This window comes from Coregonus lavaretus (genome assembly GCF_964263955.1).
Source record: "Coregonus lavaretus genome assembly, contig: HAP1_SCAFFOLD_1508, whole genome shotgun sequence".
Lineage (NCBI taxonomy): Eukaryota > Metazoa > Chordata > Actinopteri > Salmoniformes > Salmonidae > Coregonus > Coregonus lavaretus.
The window spans coordinates 44195-61330 of record NW_028157044.1 but is presented as its reverse complement, the minus strand read 5'-3'; the positions used below and the strand labels follow the sequence as shown (position 1 = coordinate 61330).

Below are 17136 nucleotides of genomic sequence, written 5' to 3'. Positions count from 1 at the left end.
AAAAATGGATTTTATCAAACAAAACTATGTTACATTTGATCTCTGGGACCCTTAGGATGACAAATCAGAGCAAGATTACTGAATGTAAGTACATTATTTATCTTCAGAGGTGAATGTATCAAACCAGTTGCCGTGATACGTTAATGCAGAACATATGTTAATACAATCCGATTGTGGTAAGTAACTATGGAAACAATGGTTAAACCTTGAGAGATTTATTCACCTCTGAATCTACAGATCCCTTGTGTATGTGTGTGTATTTTTGATAGATCCACTCCCGTTGATAAAAGTATAACCTTATTGTAGATTTGAGCTTCATGATGATGATTATGAATTAAATTAGATTAGCTCCTGTTAATAGAAGGATAACCTTTATTATGATTTATTATGATGATAGTATTATCATTAATGAAATGATGTAATGTATTTTGATAGAGCCTCCTTTGATTTAAGTCATACGCATTACATTTGAACAATTATTATCATAGAAGTGATAAGAGGGGGAAATCTCTGTCCACTCTGTCATAAACAATCATTGGTTCCTGCCTGTGCTGGGTAAAGATATAAGGGGGGGGGGCGTCATGACTCCTTCCTTAAGACTATCTGGCAGAATGCCCAGAATATGTTCTATAAGTTAAGATAGGAGATGGTGCCAGTCACATGCAGGAACCAATCGTATGAATCATGTTTATGTAGGTTTTTGTGTAGCCGTATAAGGCATTATGAAAGGACCATCACTTCAGACCGGCACTTTATGCATCTAAGTTTGACTGTGACCTCTCCAGCTTGCTGACAATAAAGAATGATTCATTTAAGATTGACTTTGAGTGTCCTTGTGTTGAATTTCCATGACAGTTGCAACCGAGGACAGACGGTTTTACACACTTCAGCACTCGGCAGTCCAGTTCTGTGAGCTTGTGTGGCCTACCACTTTACGGTCGCTCCTAGACATTTTCACTTCACAATAACAGCACACAGTTGACCGGGGCAGCTCTAGCAGGGCAGAAATGTGATGTCTCAGAAATTTGACGAACTGACTTGTTGGAAAGGTGGCATCCTATGATGGTGCCACATTGAAAGTCACTTTGCTCTTTAGTAAGGCCATTCTACTTCCATTGTTTGTCTATGGAGATTGCATGGCTGTCTGTTCGATTTTATACACCTGTCAGCAACAGGTGTGGCTGAAATAACCTAATCCACTAATTTGAAGGGGTGTCCACATACCTTTGACCATGTAGGGTATATTGAGACAAATTACAGACAGTAGCCTACAAGTAGCAAAATAGAACTCAATTAATTGAACATGAAATGTATTTCAATATGATTGAAATAGGCCTATAGCCTAATGTGTATATTTTAATGCAGTCATCTCAGTTTTCATTTGAAGCATAATTGTATACATCACTTCTTTGTATCGACTGCGAAGACATTGGCAACTATGTATTTGTAGTCAACTTTGTTCTGAAGTTATTGGAAGTCACAGAGATACGGATACATCATGTAATTCTATGCTTAGCGGAGATCTTCCGTGTATAAAGTGACACCGGAAACCGGGCCCTGGATAAGAGCAACTGCTAAATTACTAAAATGTTAAAGGTAAATGTTTTATACCAAAAATCAATCAAATTGTATTGGTCACATACACATATTTGAAAAGCAGTTCAGTTCAGGGCAGTGTACTGGGCATAGGCCAGCTAGAAACAGTGACTAAGTTCAGGGCAGTGTACTGGGCGGAGGCCAGCTAGAAACAGTGACTAAGTTCAGGGCAGTGTACTGGGCGGAGGCCAGCTAGAAACAGTGACTAAGTTCAGGGCAGTGTACTGGGTGATAGCCAGCTAGAAACAGTGACTAAGTTCAGGGCAGTGTACTGGGCGGAGGCCAGCTAGAAACAGTGACTAAGTTCAGGGCAGTGTACTGGGCGGAGGCCAGCTAGAAACAGTGACTAAGTTCAGGGCAGTGTACTGGGCGGAGGCCAGCTAGAAACAGTAATGAGGTTTACCTTCTGAATTGATTGAAATTGAAATGGAATTGAGCCCAACCATGCTGTGCCCACTGACCACCAGAGGAGGCTGGTGAGGGGAGGATGAACAGCTCATAATAAGGACTGGAATGAAGTGAATGGAATTGTACGTATGTGTTTGATGCTTTTGATACCATTCCATTCATTTTATTCCAGCCATTATTAAGAGCCTGTCCTCCATGCCACCAGCCACCACTGCTGACCACAGACCAGAGACCAGACAAACAGTCTAACTGGCAACCCACGGATACATTAGTCTGGTCCCAGATCTGTGTGTGCTTTAGACAACTCCTTTAGATATACAGGGCATGACAATGAGTCAGAAGAGTTGGTTTAAACAGATTTGAATCAGGAAACTAAGAGTTGGTTTAAACAGATCTCAATCAGGACACGAAGAGTTGGTTTAAACAGATCTGAATCAGGAAACTAAGAGTTGGTTTCAACAGATCTGAATCAGGAAACTAAGAGTTGGTTTCAACAGATCTGAATCAGGAAACTAAGAGTTGGTTTCAACAGATCTGAATCAGGAAACTAAGAGTTGGTTTCAACAGATCTGAATCAGGAAACTAAGAGTTGGTTTAAACAGATCTGAATCAGGAAACTAAGAGTTGGTTTGAACCACACAGGTCTGAATCAGGAAACTAAGAGTTGGTTTCAACAGATCTGAATCAGGAAACTAAGAGTTGGTTTCAACAGATCTGAATCAGGAAACTAAGAGTTGGTTTCAACAGATCTGAATCAGGAAACTAAGAGTTGGTTTAAACAGGTCTGAATCAGGAAACTAAGAGTTGGTTTGAACCACACAGATCTGAATCAGGAAACTGATAGGACCACATACTAGACCTGGGTTCAAATAGTATTTGTTTTCCGTCAAACACTTTGAGCATTTGATTACATTTTTGAGTGTTTGCACTTTTGGCAATATTCCATTGGTTTCATTGTGCCAGGCAAGCTCAATCAAGCCCAGCTAAGACATTTGTAAGAAAACAAATCATATTTGAACCCAGATCTACATTATACATACCCATGTGTGAGTAAACTACAGAGAAGAACAGACAATCCAAGGTTCCAGTGGAAAGATGTACATAGTGTTTGCTGTTGAATGTTTATTACATGTCTACACACCTTTAGTACATAGTGGGGTTGAGTTGCTTTGTTGAGCTCAGTTCATTGTTAGAGCGCTTGTTGTTTTCATACTTTCTCCTCTGTGCCAAAGAGATAAAGCTGTGATATCAGCGTTCAGGAAAAAAGCCAACATTTAAAAAACATTTTAAATGTTTATTTTGCTTTACTATAGAGTAGTGTCAACTCCTAGCTTGTCATTGTCAAGTCAAACATGACAATTCCATAAAGAGTTGTCAAGAGAGCAAGAACAAAACACAAAAAAAGACAAAAAATGTTTAGATAAATAAAAACCCTTGAAATAATAATTCATTCGTTCACTCCAAACTGTCATGAATGACACATCTGCAGTACTGATCCTGACCACCAGGGGGGGCTGTAATGCAGAGGAACTGTTGTGAGACAGTCGTGGTTCCATAAAGTGTGTGTGTGTGACATTCCTACAGATTTGTGTGTGTGTGTTACACTCTAGACGTGACATTGTTTACGATGCTGACAGATGGATCTATAATGAGGTACAGAATACATATCTAGCTGAACCAACCACAGATGGATCTATAATGAGGTACAGAATACATATCTAGCTGAACCAACCACAGATGGATCTATAATGAGGTACAGAATACATATCTAGCTGAACCAACCACAGATGGATCTATAATGAGGTACAGAATACATATCTAGCTGAACCAACCACAGATGGATCTATAATGAGGTACAGAATACATATCTAGCTGAACCAACCACAGATGGCTCTATAATGAGGTACAGAATACATATCTAGCTGAACCAACCACAGATGGATCTATAATGAGGTACAGAATACATATCTAGTTGAACCAACCACAGATGGATCTATAATGAGGTACAGAATACATATCTAGCTGAACCAACCACAGATGGATCTTTAATGAGGTACAGAATACATATCTAGCTGAACCAACCACAGATGGATCTATACTGAGGTACAGAATACATATCTAGCTGAACCAACCACAGATGGATCTATAATGAGGTACAGAATACATATCTAGTTGAACCAACCACAGATGGATCAATAATGAGGTACAGAATACATATCTAGTTGAACCAACCACAGATGGATCTATAATGAGGTACAGAATACATATCTAGCTGAACCAACCACCGATGGATCTATAATGAGGTACAGAATACATATCTAGCTGAACCAACCACAGATGGATTGATAATGAGATACAGAATACATATCTAGCTGAACCAACCACAGATGGATATATAATGAGGTACAGAATACATATCTAGTTGAACCAACCATAGAACCAATGAAAGCTCTTGTGTGTCGATATCTTCACTAGTTGTTCCTGGCATCAAACCTGTAAAACAATCAGGATCAATTGAACTTCAGATACACACCTGGATCCCTTCTGCTGGAAACTAGGCAACAAGATACACACACAAACACTAAATATTTCAACAGAAATCAAGGGGTACATTTAAATGTGGTAATGGAAAAACAAGGTCTGAAAAGTGGTTTCGAAAAACAAAATAAAAAGTAAGGAACAAGTTGTATTTATCACATTGAATATTAACTTTGTAGTAGAGTGGAGTTGCTTGTTAAAAATCATGCAGATCACAATTCATCCAAACAACTTGGCATAAGTCCTTTCCACAGTGCTTCTGCTTGGAGCTAGGGTTGGGTTAGGGACAGGGTTGGGTTAGGGTTAGGGTTAGGGACAGGGTTGGGTTAGGGTTAGGGTTAGGGTTAGGGTTATGGACAGGGTTAGGTTAGGGTTGGGGTTAGGTTTGAGCCAGCATGTGGACGGACATGAGTCTACGGTTTGAGGATATATAATTCATTCTCTGGCTGTATTGACCTGATTTAAACCCAATTTCTAGTCCTGCAAACAGAGAGCGAGAGAACAACATACATGGAAATGTGTTTAACACAGTTTAATGCAATTTCCTTTTACTAAAATAGTTTAGTCATGTTAATTTGTAGCTCTCTCTGTATGGCAGATTCTCAGTAGGTTTCCATAGTCCATTAACCTAACAGCCTGGTAGGGAGAGAGAGAGAGAGAGAGAGAGAGAGAGAGAGAGAGAGAGAGAGAGAGAGAGAGAGAGAGAGAGAGAGAGAGAGAGAGAGAGAGAGAGAGAGAGAGAGAGAGAGAGAGAGAGAGAGAGAGAGAGAGAGAGAGAGAGAGAGAGAGAGAGAGAGAGAGAGAGAGAGAGAGAGAGAGAGAGAGAGAAGACAACACTCAGTCTGCCTCCTCAAATGGCACCCTATATAGTGCACTACAACAGCACTATTGGTCCTGGTCTAAAGTAGTGCACTATGTAGGGAATAGGGTGCCATTTGGGATGGAACCTCAGACTTGAATCACTGGTCCTGGACACTGCAAGTTGTTCATACGGTATTGTTTTTAATGATTAACCTTGTACTGCAGTGGGCTAAATCAGGGTCACACAGTGTTTCTTGGTAGTCTTAAACAAATCTACTTTGAAACAAAAGTACACACCTCACACACATGGTTATGGGCTTAATAAAAAGAAGACACCTGTACCATGTCAGATATAGAGTTGAGATGTATTACATTTTATATACATGACAGAATGAAATATAACAAAACCGTTTATTAATGATGAAATGATTAAAAATATAAATGCCATTCCATCCATGAGACCTCTAGCAGTAGCTACACAGCCATGTTGGAAACCCATGGCTTTTCTCCTAAACAGGTTCAACTGGTTTTCTGATTATTCTGACATGGGGTCAATGTCACTAGACTTTAGAATATGTTAAATTAATCAGTAACAAAAATTACACAAAGTCACTTGACATTGGGGAGGTGAATAAACTCTTCCCAAGGTTTCTTTCTCAGCACAAAGGAAAATCTCAATGACTTGACATGTTCTGGTTTTGAATTCAGGCTGCAAGGTAAGGACCGTACCAGGGATTATTTATGTATGATGTTGGTAGAATGTATACATTGGGATAGTAGTAAGGATCCTACCAGGGATTATTTATGTATGATGTTGGTAGAATGTATACATTGGGATAGTAGTAAGGATCCTACCAGGGATTATTTATGTATGATGTTGGTAGAATGTATACATTGGGATAGTAGTAAGGATCCTACCAGGGATTATTTATGTATGATGTTGGTAGAATGTATACATTGGGATAGTAGTAAGAGGCCGGTGGGTAAATGACTAAGATTCAAGCCTCCCGTCAGTTAGGGAGATTTGTTTCTTTATTGTGTGTTTAGTTGTACCTTTACCTTCCTGTAGTTGGTCATTTGGAAGGATTCTGTATGGAGGAATGGTCTAACATCACTCCAACTCAGAAAACATTTTAGAAAAAGGCTCAGTGCCGTTATCCTTGCAAGGGAGGTATTGAAAGGGAGAGCCAATTTTGACCACTACCTTTTTGAGAAAAAAAGTATTACTTGTTAACCAAAATCTATTTCTCTTAGCAATTGTATCAGTATAAAATCATCTACAAGGTAAGAATCTTCCAAGGGATTATTGTAAAGTGTGTAGGGAAATTAAATATATGGTGTAATTCCAGTGGTGGAAAAAGTACCCAATTGTGTCATACTTGAGTAAAAGTAAAGATACCTTAATAGAAATTGACTCAAGTAAAAGTGAAAATCACTATACTACTTGAGTAAAAGTCAAAAAGTATTTGGTTTTAAATATACATAAGTATCAAAAGTAAATGAAATTGCTAAAATGAACTTAAGTATCAAACGTAAAAGTACAAGTATAAATAATTTCAAATTCCTTATATTAAGCAAAGCAGATGGCCACGTTTTCTAGTTTTTATTTTATTTACGTATAGCCAGGGGCGTGCTCCAACTCATCATTTACAAACGAAGCATGTGTTTAGTGAGTCCCCCAGATCAGAGGCAGTAGGGATGACCAGGGATGTTCTCTTGGTAAATGTGTGAATTAGACCATTTTCTTGTTCTGCTAAGCATTCAAAATGCTTTGGGTGTCAGGGAAAATGTATGGAGTAAAAAGTATATTTTTTCTTTTAGGAATGTAGTGAAGTAAAAGTAAAAGTTGTCAAAAATATGAATAGTAAAGTACAGATACCCAAAAAAACTACTTAAGTAGTACTTTAAAGTATTTTTACTTAAGTACTTTACACCACTGTGTAATTTTAGTATAGTGAATGGAAGTAAAACACTCAAATCTAACAGTCCATTTCACCGGGACAGCTACGTGACAGTTCAATCATACAAAATGGCGCTAACTGGGCGTAGGCAAGTCAAATTCAAAAACATGTTGTTCATATATTCGTATATTGTGGTTATTTTACAATTTGCATATTTTTTTATGTATCATAGTTCGTCATAAATCATCTTTCAGAATATCGGAAAAATTGTTGTTTTCAAAATTACAATGAGCTCCTGCTTCCTGTGTAATTTGGTATGAAACCTGAACGTACTTTTCTTAACATTGATATTATGAATTAAATTCAATAATATCATAATAATAGCAGACCTGTTGAACAAAGCAACACACTAGAATGTTAGTACATATTTTATTTCTAAGAGATAATGAATAAAAGAGAACAATTGACATTCAATAATTAGTTGTCACTGTGTTAACCACAACCAACATGCTGGATCTCTGTTTAGGGGTCAGTGGTCTAAAAGGAGTCTCTCTGGAGAGAGAGAGGAGGGGGTCCCTGCCTCTAAAATGAGTCTCTCTGGGGAACATGACACCAAATCTAAGAGGTGAGATGACAATTTTTGTTTAAGAATGTATTTGAAGTATTTGAAATGTATTTGATGTCCAAAACGCTATATCCACCATTTCTTCACATTTGTGTTTTTCCATCAGAAATGAAGGTATTTAAAGTGCTTTCAGAAAGTATTCACACCCCTTGACTTTTTCCACATTTTGATGTGTTAAAGCCTGAATTAAAAATGGATACAATTCAGATTTTTATTATTATTGTTATTTTTATTTTTTATTTTTTATTGGTCACTGGCCTACACACAATACCCCATAATGTCAAAGTAGAGTTATGTTTTACGAAGTCTTTACAAATGAATAAAAAATGAAAAGCTTGAATCAGTAAGTATTCAACCCCTTTGTTATGGCAAGCCTGAAAAGGTTCAGGATTAGAAATGCGCTTAACAAGTCACATAATAAGCAGTAGGAGTGCGTGGGTCAAATCACTGGGGAAGCCAAGCCAGAAAAAGACATATTACAATCTATGTGTTGTGATAATTGCGCTGTTTGCTCTATAACCTGTTAGTTCATATGCACTAAACAACTATTGATTTAGAACCACGGAGAGTTAACGCAAGTCGCAAAGAAAACAGGAGCTTATTAAGTCACCAATGCTTAGTCTAATACAGTGACAACTAAAATAATCCAAAAACAATTTAGTCCAATCAATGTAAGCTAAATATGATGTGGCTGGCCATAGGTCTGATTTCTGTGAAACACCAATGACATCCTCCTCTTTCATGTTGACGATGTTGTGGAAATTCAACACAGGGACACTCAAAGTCAAACTTAAATTAATCATTGTTTATTAACAGTTAACTGGAGAGGTTCCAACCAACTCAGTACACATATTCTGGGCGTTCTGCCAATTGGTCTGAGGGTCACTGTCACGATCGTCAGGGAGAGACCAATGCGCAGCGTGTTGAACGAACATACTTTAATTAGTTAAAGTGTCAACAAAATACAAAACAAGGAACGACTCGTGAAGTCCACGGTATCAATGACCGAACACGGAACAAAAACCCACAAACACAAAGGGAAAAACAGACAGTTTAAATATGGCTCCCAATCAGAGACAACAAGCCAACAGCTGACACTCGTTGCCTCTGATTGGGAGTCACTCAGGCAAAACATAGAAATAGACGAACTAGAACCCCCAACATAGAAATACACCACATAGAACAAACACACCCTGGCTCAACAACTAGAGTCCCATAGCCAGGGTGTGACAGTACCCCCCCCTAAAGGCGCGGACTGCGACCGCGCCTCAAAAGAGCAAAACAGGGGAGGGCTGGGTGGGCATACCTCCTCGGCGGCGGTTCTGGCTCCGGGCTTGCCCACCACCCTCCAACAAACCCCCCATAGCGCCCCTGGTCCGGTCTGGCCCCGCTGGCTGGAGCTGGACTGGACGTAGCAGGAGCGGTTAGCTTCAACTCCGTAGTGGAGCCGTTGACCGGTACCTGGTTAGGCACCGGTGACCCAGGCACGGGTTGTGCCGGACAGACGACGCGCACCCCTGGCTTGGTGCGTGAGGCAGGAAAGGACCGGACCTGGCTGACGATGCGCACCCCTGGCTTGGTGCGTGGAGCAGCAACGTGCCGGACCGGGCTGACGATACGCACCCCTGGCTTGGTGCGTGGAGCCGGAACGGGCCTCACCGGACTGACGACTCGCACCCCTGGCTTGGTGCGAGTGGCAGGAACGGGCTGGACCAGGCTGACGACTCGCACCCCTGGCTTGGTGCGAGTGGCAGGAACAGGCCGGGTCGGGCTGGCGACGCGCACCGTAGACTTGGTGCGAGTGGCAGGAACAGGCCGGGCCGGGCTGGCGACGCGCACCGTAGCCTTGGTGCGTGGAGCAGGGACAGGCCGGGCCGGGCTGGCGACGCACACCGTAGGCCTGGTGCGTGGAGCAGGGACAGGCCGGGCCGGGCTGGCGACGCACACTGTAGGCTTGGTGCGTGGAGCAGGGACAGGCCGGGCTTGGCTGGCGACGCACACCGTAGGCTTGGTGCGTGGAGCAGGGACAGGCCGGGCTGGGATGGCGACGCACACCGTAGGCTTGGTGCGTGGAGCAGGGACAGGCCGGGCCGGGCTGGCGACGCACACTGTAGGCTTGGTGCGTGGAGCAGGGACAGGCCGGGCTTGGCTGGCGACGCACACCGTAGGCTTGGTGCGTGGAGCAGGGACAGGCCGGGCTGGGATGGCGACGCACACCGTAGGCTTGGTGCGTGGAGCAGGGACAGGCCGGACTGGGCGGGCGACGCACACTGTAGGCTTGGTGCGTGGAGCAGGGACAGGCCGGGCTGGGCTGGCGACGCACACCGTAGGCTTGGTGCGTGGAGCAGGGACAGGCCGGGCTGGGCTGGCGACGCACACCGTAGGCTTAGTGCGGGAAGCAGGAACGGGCCGGGCCGGCGACGCACACCGTAGGTTTGGTGCTAGAGGCAGGAACAGGCCGGGCCGGGCTGGCGACGCACACCGTAGGCTTGGTGCGAGGGGCAGGAACAGGCCGGGCTGGGCTGGCGACGTGCACCGTACACTTAGTGCGGGAAGCAGGAACGGGCCGGACCGGACTGGTGACGCACACCACTTGCTTGGTGTGAGGAGCGGGACTGGGTTTCATCATAACCCTCCGCTCCCTCAGCTGCCTACCGAGTTCCTCTCGCCGTGCCTCATTTCTCACCCTTTCCCTTATCGCCTCCAATAGCTCCATCCTCTGCAACACTAACTCCTGCTCCCTCTGCGCCAGTAGCCCCCTTAACCTGGTGGCCTCCTCACCTAATCGCCCTGTGGCAGCCTCCTGCTGCCCAGTTGCCCCTGCCGTGTGCCCCCCCCTACATTTTTTTTAGGGTTGCCTCTCGACCGTCCGACGCTGACACGGCTTACGCCGTTGCTCCTCTCTCCGTCGCCTCTCAACTGTCTCACTCCATGGCCGGCGATCCATCCCGGCCAGGATCTCCTCCCAGGTCCAGGACCCTTTCCCGTCCAATATCTCCTCCCATGTCCAGGCTGCCTGCTCCTGGACACGCTGCTTGGTCCTGGTATGGTCGGTTTTTCTGTCACGATCGTCAGGGAGAGACCAATGTGCAGCGTGTTGAACGAACATACTTTAATTAGTTAAAGTGTCAACAAAATACAAAACAAGAAACGACTCGTGAAGTCCACGGTATCAATGACCGAACACGGAACAAAAACCCACAAACACAAAGGGAAAACAGACAGTTTAAATATGGCTCCCAATCAGAGACAACCAGCCAACAGCTGACACTCGTTGCCTCTGATTGGGAGTCACTCAGGCAAACATAGAAATTAACAAACTAGAACCCCCAACATAGAAATAAACCACATAGAATGAACACACCCTGGCTCAACATATGGAGTCCCAGAACCAGGGTGTGACAGTACCCCCCCCTAAAGGCGCAGACTGCGACCGCGCCTCAATAAGAGCAAAACAGGGGAGGGCTGGGTGGGCATACCTCCTCGGCGGCGGTTCTGGCTCCGGCCTTGCCCACCACCCTCCAATAATCCCCCCATAGCACCCCTGGTCCGGTCTGGCCCCGCTGGCTGGAGCTGACCTGGACGTAGCAGGAGCGGCTCGCTTCAGCTCCGTTGTGGAGCAGTTGAGCGGTACCTGATTTGGCACCGATGACCCAGGCACGGGTTGTGCCGGACTGACGACGCGCATCCCTGGCTTGGTGCGTGAGGCAGGAACTGACCGGACCGGGCTGACGATGCGCACCCCTAGCTTGGTGCGTGGAGCCGGAACGGGCCTCACCGGACTGACGACTCGCAACCCCGGCTTGGTGCGAGTAGCAGGAATGGGCCTCACCGGACTGACGACTCGCACCCCTGGCTTGGTGCGAGTAGCAGGAACGTTCTGGACCAGGCTGACGACTCGCACCTCTGGCTTGGTGCGAGTGGCAGGAACAGGCCGGGCCGGGCTGGCGACTCGCACCCCTGGCTTGGTGCGAGTGGCAGGAACAGGCCGGGCCGGGCTGGCGACGCGCACCGTAGGCTTGGTGCGAGTGGCAGGAACAGGCCAGGCCGGGCTGGCGACGCGCACCGTATACTTGGTGTGAGTGGCAGGAACAGGCCGGGCCGGGCTGGCGACGCGCACCGTATACTTGGTGCGAGTGGCAGGAACAGGCCGGGCCGGGCTGGCAACGCGCACCGTAGACTTGGTGCGAGTGGCAGGAACAGGCCGAACCGGGCTGGCGACGCACCCCGTAGGCTTGATGCGTGGAGCAGGAACAGGCCGGGCCGGGCTGGCGACGCACCCCGTAGGCTTGGTGCGTGGAGCAGGGACAGGCCGGGCTGGGCTGGCGACGCACCCCGTAGGCTTGGTGCGTGGAGCAGGGACTGGCCGGACCGGGCTGGCGACGCACCCCGTAGGCTTGGTGCGTGGAGCAGGGACTGGCCGGACTGGGCTGGCGACGCACACCGTAGGCTTGGTGCGTGGAGCAGGGACAGGCCGGCCCGGGCTGGCGACGCACACCGTAGGCTTGGTGCGTGGAGCAGGGACTGGCCGGACTGGGCTGGCGACGCACACCGTAGGCTTGGTGCGTGGAGCAGGGACAGGCCGAGCCGGGCTGTGGACGCACACCGTAGGCTTGGTGCGTGGAGCAGGGACAGGCCGAACCGGGCTGTGGAGACGGATAGGAGCCCTGGAGTGAAGAGCGGCCACAACCCGTCCTGGCTGAATGCCTACCCTCACACACTCTGTGTGAGGCATCCGCACAGGACGTACAGGGCGGTGTATCCGTAACCTGGTGGCCTCCAGAATCCGCCCCTCTTTTGCCTCCGTCAGCCCCGTCATCCATGGCGTGTGCCCCCCCCTAAAAATTTTCTGGGGTTGCCTCTCGACTGCGCGACGACGACCCTGTTCACGCCGTTGCTCCTCTCTACGGCGCGCCTCCACCGTCTCTTCTCCCGGCGCTTCCTCCCATGTCCAGCCCAAGAGCTGCCCCTGGACACGCTGCTTGGTCGTTGCATGGTGGGTTTTTCTGTCACGATCGTCAGGGAGAGACCAATGCGCAGCGTGTTGAACGAACATACTTTAATTAGTTAAAGTGTCAACAAAATACAAAACAAGAAACGACTCGTGAAGTCCACGGTATCAATGACCGAACACGGAACAAAAACCCACAAACACAAAGGGAAAAACAGACAGTTTAAATATGGCTCCCAATCAGAGACAACCAGCCAACAGCTGACACTCGTTGCCTCTGATTGGGAGTCACTCAGGCAAAACATAGAAATAGACGAACTAGAACCCCCAACATAGAAATACACCACATAGAACAAACACACCCTGGCTCAACAACTAGAGTCCCATAGCCAGGGTGTGACAGTCACAGTCACCTGCATGAACCAAAACAGAGTGAGAGAAGAGATAACAATCTCTTCAGCAACAAAATTCCAGCACAACAAAACGGTCTTATCACTCTGTCATACAGTACACACTTTTATTTGTTGTTGTCCTAGGCTACCTGGCTAAAAAGCTTGCTTGGTAGCCTAACTTCCATCCATGGGCAAAGTTAGCTAGTTAACATTATCCGTCTACATCTAGCTACATATTGAACTTCCATCCTCTCAGGCCAGGGGCACAACAATGTATGAATTAATGGTTAGTTCAGAATCGCCGTTATAATCATTAGCCAGTACGGAGAATTAAGTAAATCCACAAGTCCAAATTCCTATCTCCATCCATGGCTAATTTAGGAAAAGATTGATTTTAGCTAGCTGGCTAGCTAGCCACCGGAGGACAACAACACAACGAGATACAACCATTTAAGTGATTTTTTTCAATGACGTATGCTCTCAATGCTATTTGATAGGAGTGAAGCCAAATCCAAACTGGCTTCCCTTGATACTTTTTTTTGGGACCATTCACAGTTGAGCTCACTCAGTTTAACTCAATGCTGATTGGCTATAATTGTAAAAAAAAATAATCAAGGGAGGCCAAATGCTCGCTGGCTTCACTTGCATTCAATGCTACAGGCGGCAACTATGTCATACTCATTTGGACCAGACAGCATCAGATAGATGGCCTACACATACAGAGACAGAGGGGCGCTGTTTCGCTCGCTCTGATGCTTTCTCCGGTGAGATACATCCAGCCTCTGAAGGAAAATGATGAAACACAGAGAGACGGAAATAAATAGTTTTAGATTAAGGCTGTAACACAACAACATGTGGAATAAGTCAAGGGGTATGAATACTTTCTGAAGGCACTGGTACCTGTTTCCAACTAGCTTCAGCTTTCTAGGGTTCTAGGTTGGGAAAGTATTGTTAGCTACAGTAGGTTTTCCCCCAGTTTCACCTGTCTACAGGGTTTGCTCCATATCTGATATATGATTGTACAATTGGAATACTGTGGATTTGTTATATACAGTGCATTCGGAAAGTATTTAGATCCCGTGAATTTTCCACATTTTGTTACGTTACAGCCTTATTCTAAAATGGATGAAAAAATAAATAATCCTCATCAATCTACACACAGTACCCCGTAATGACAAAACAAAAATTACTTTTACAAAAGTATTCAGACCCTTTACTCAGTACTTTGTTGAAGCACCTTTGGCAGCGATTACAGCCTCAAGTCTTCTTGGGTATGACGCTACAATCTTGGCATACCTGTATTTGGGTAGTTTCTCCCATTCTTCTCTGCAGATCCTCTCAAGCTCTGTCAGGTTTGATGAGGAGCGTCGCTGCACAGCTATTTTCAGGTCTCTCCAGAGATGTTCCATCGGGTTCAAGTCCGGACTCTGGCTGGGCCACTCAAGGTCATTCAGAGACTTATACCGAAGCCACTTCTGCGTTGTCTTGGCTGTGTGCTTACCATCGTTGTCCTATTGGAAGGTGAACGTTCACCCCAGTCTGAGGTCCTGAGTGCTCTGGAGCAGGTTTTCATCAAGGATCTCTATGTACTTTGCTTTGCTCTGTTCATCTTTCCCTCGATCCTGACTAGTCTCCCAGTCCCTGCCGCTGAAAAACATCCCCACAGCATGATGCTGCCACCACCATGCTTCACCATAGGGATGGTGCCAGGTTACCTCCAGACAAGACGCTTGGCATTCAGGCCAAAGAGTTCAATCTTGGTTTCATCAGATCAGAGAATCTTGTCTGAGAGTCTTTAGGTGCCTTTTGGCAAACTCCAAGCGGGCTGTCATGTGCCTTTTACTGAGGAGTGGCTTCTGTCTGGCCACTCTACCATAAAGGCCTGATTGGTGGAGTGCTGCAGAGATGGTTGTCCTTCCGGAAGGTTCTACCATCTCCACAGAGGAACTCTGGAGCTCTGTCAGAATGACCATCGGATTCTTGGTCACCTCCCTGACCAAGGCCCTTCTCCCCTGATTGCTCATATATATATATATATATATATAGACCACCTGATAGAACCCAGGTCTTATCTCTCTATCACTACTAACCACTACTACTGACACTATATATATAGACCACCTGATAGAACCCAGGTCTTATCTCTATATCAGTACTAGCCACTACTACTGCCACTATATATATAGACCACCTGATAGAACCCAGGTCTTATCTCTATATCAGTACTAACCACTACTACTGCCACTATATATATAGACCACCTGATAGAACCCAGGTCTGATCGCTCTATCACTACTAACCACTACTACTGCCACTATATATATAGACCACCTGATAGAACCCAGGTCTGATCGCTCTATCACTACTAACCACTACTACTGCCACTATATATATAGACCACCTGATAGAACCCAGGTCTTATCTCTCTATCAGTACTAGCCACTACTACTGCCACTATATATATAGACCACCTGATAGAACCCAGGTCTTATCTCTCTATCACTACTAGCCACTACTACTGCCACTATATATATAGACCACCTGATTGAACCCAGGTCTTATCTCTCTATCATTACTAGCCACTACTACTGCCACTATATATATAGACCACCTGATAGAACCCAGGTCTTATCTCTCTATCACTACTAACCACTACTACTGCCACTATATATATAGACCACCTGATTGAACCCAGGTCTTATCTCTCTATCAGTACTAGCCACTACTACTGCCACTATATATATAGACCACCTGATAGAACCCAGGTCTTATCTCTCTATCAGTACTAACCACTACTACTGCCACTATATATATAGACCACCTGATAGAACCCAGGTCTTATCTCTCTATCAGTACTAACCACTACTACTGCCACTATATATATAGACCACCTGATAGAACCCAGGTCTTATCTCTCTATCACTACTAACCACTACTACTGCCACTATATATATAGACCACCTGATAGAACCCAGGTCTTATCTCTCTATCAGTACTAGCCACTACTACTGCCACTATATATATAGACCACCTGATAGAACCCAGGTCTTATCTCTCTATCAGTACTAACCACTACTACTGCCACTATATATATAGACCACCTGATAGAACCCAGGTCTTATCTCTCTATCAGTACTAACCACTACTACTGCCACTATATATATAGACCACCTGATAGAACCCAGGTCTGATCTCTCTATCAGTACTAACCACTACTACTGCCACTATATACTGTTGAAGTCGGAAGTTTACATTTGAACTCAGTTTTTCACAATTCCTGACATTTAATCCTAGTAAAAATTCCCTGTTTTAGGTCAGTTAGGATCACCACTTTATTTTAAGAATGTGAAATGTCAGAATACTAGCAGAGAGAATTATTTATTTCAGCTTTTATTTCTTTCATCACATTCCCAGAGGGTCAGAAGTTTACATACACTCAATTAGTATTTGGTAGCATTGCCTTTAAATTGTATAACTTGGGTCAAACGTTCCGGGTAGCCTTCCACAAGCTTCCCACAATAAATTGGGTGAATTTTGGCCCATTCATCTTGACAGAGTTGGTGTAACTGAGTCAGGTTTGTAGGCCTCCTTGCTCACACACACTTTTTCAGTTCTGCCACACATTTTCTATAGGATTGAGGTCAGGGCTTTGTGATGGCCACTCCAATACCTTGAATTGTTGTCCTTAAGCCATTTTGCCACAACTTTGGAAGTATGCTTGGGGTCATTGTCCATTTGGAAGACCCATTTGCGACCAAGCTTTAACTTCCTGACTGATGTCTTGAGATGTTGCTTCAATATATCCACATACATGATGCCATCTATTTTGTGAAGTGCACCAGTCCCACCTGCAGCAAAGCACCCCAACAGCATAATGCTGCCACCCCCCTGATTCACGGTTGGGATGGTGTTCTTCGGCTTGCA

The 17136-nt window shown here is 45.2% G+C and overlaps 1 protein-coding gene across 1 annotated transcript in view; it reads left to right on the top strand.

The window, feature by feature from the left end:
• Nucleotides 1–5925: 5925 nt before the first annotated feature.
• Nucleotides 5926–17136, top strand: part of LOC311125862 (uncharacterized protein) — a gene marked incomplete at its 3' end in the record, with an annotated part of 51163 nt that continues 39952 nt past the window's right edge. Inside the window, exons 1-2 of the mRNA XM_084199894.1 lie at nucleotides 5926–6059; nucleotides 7771–7869. Coding sequence (XP_084056020.1) covers nucleotides 7832–7869 — 38 coding nt within the window. The remainder of the gene's footprint in view (nucleotides 6060–7770; nucleotides 7870–17136) is intronic.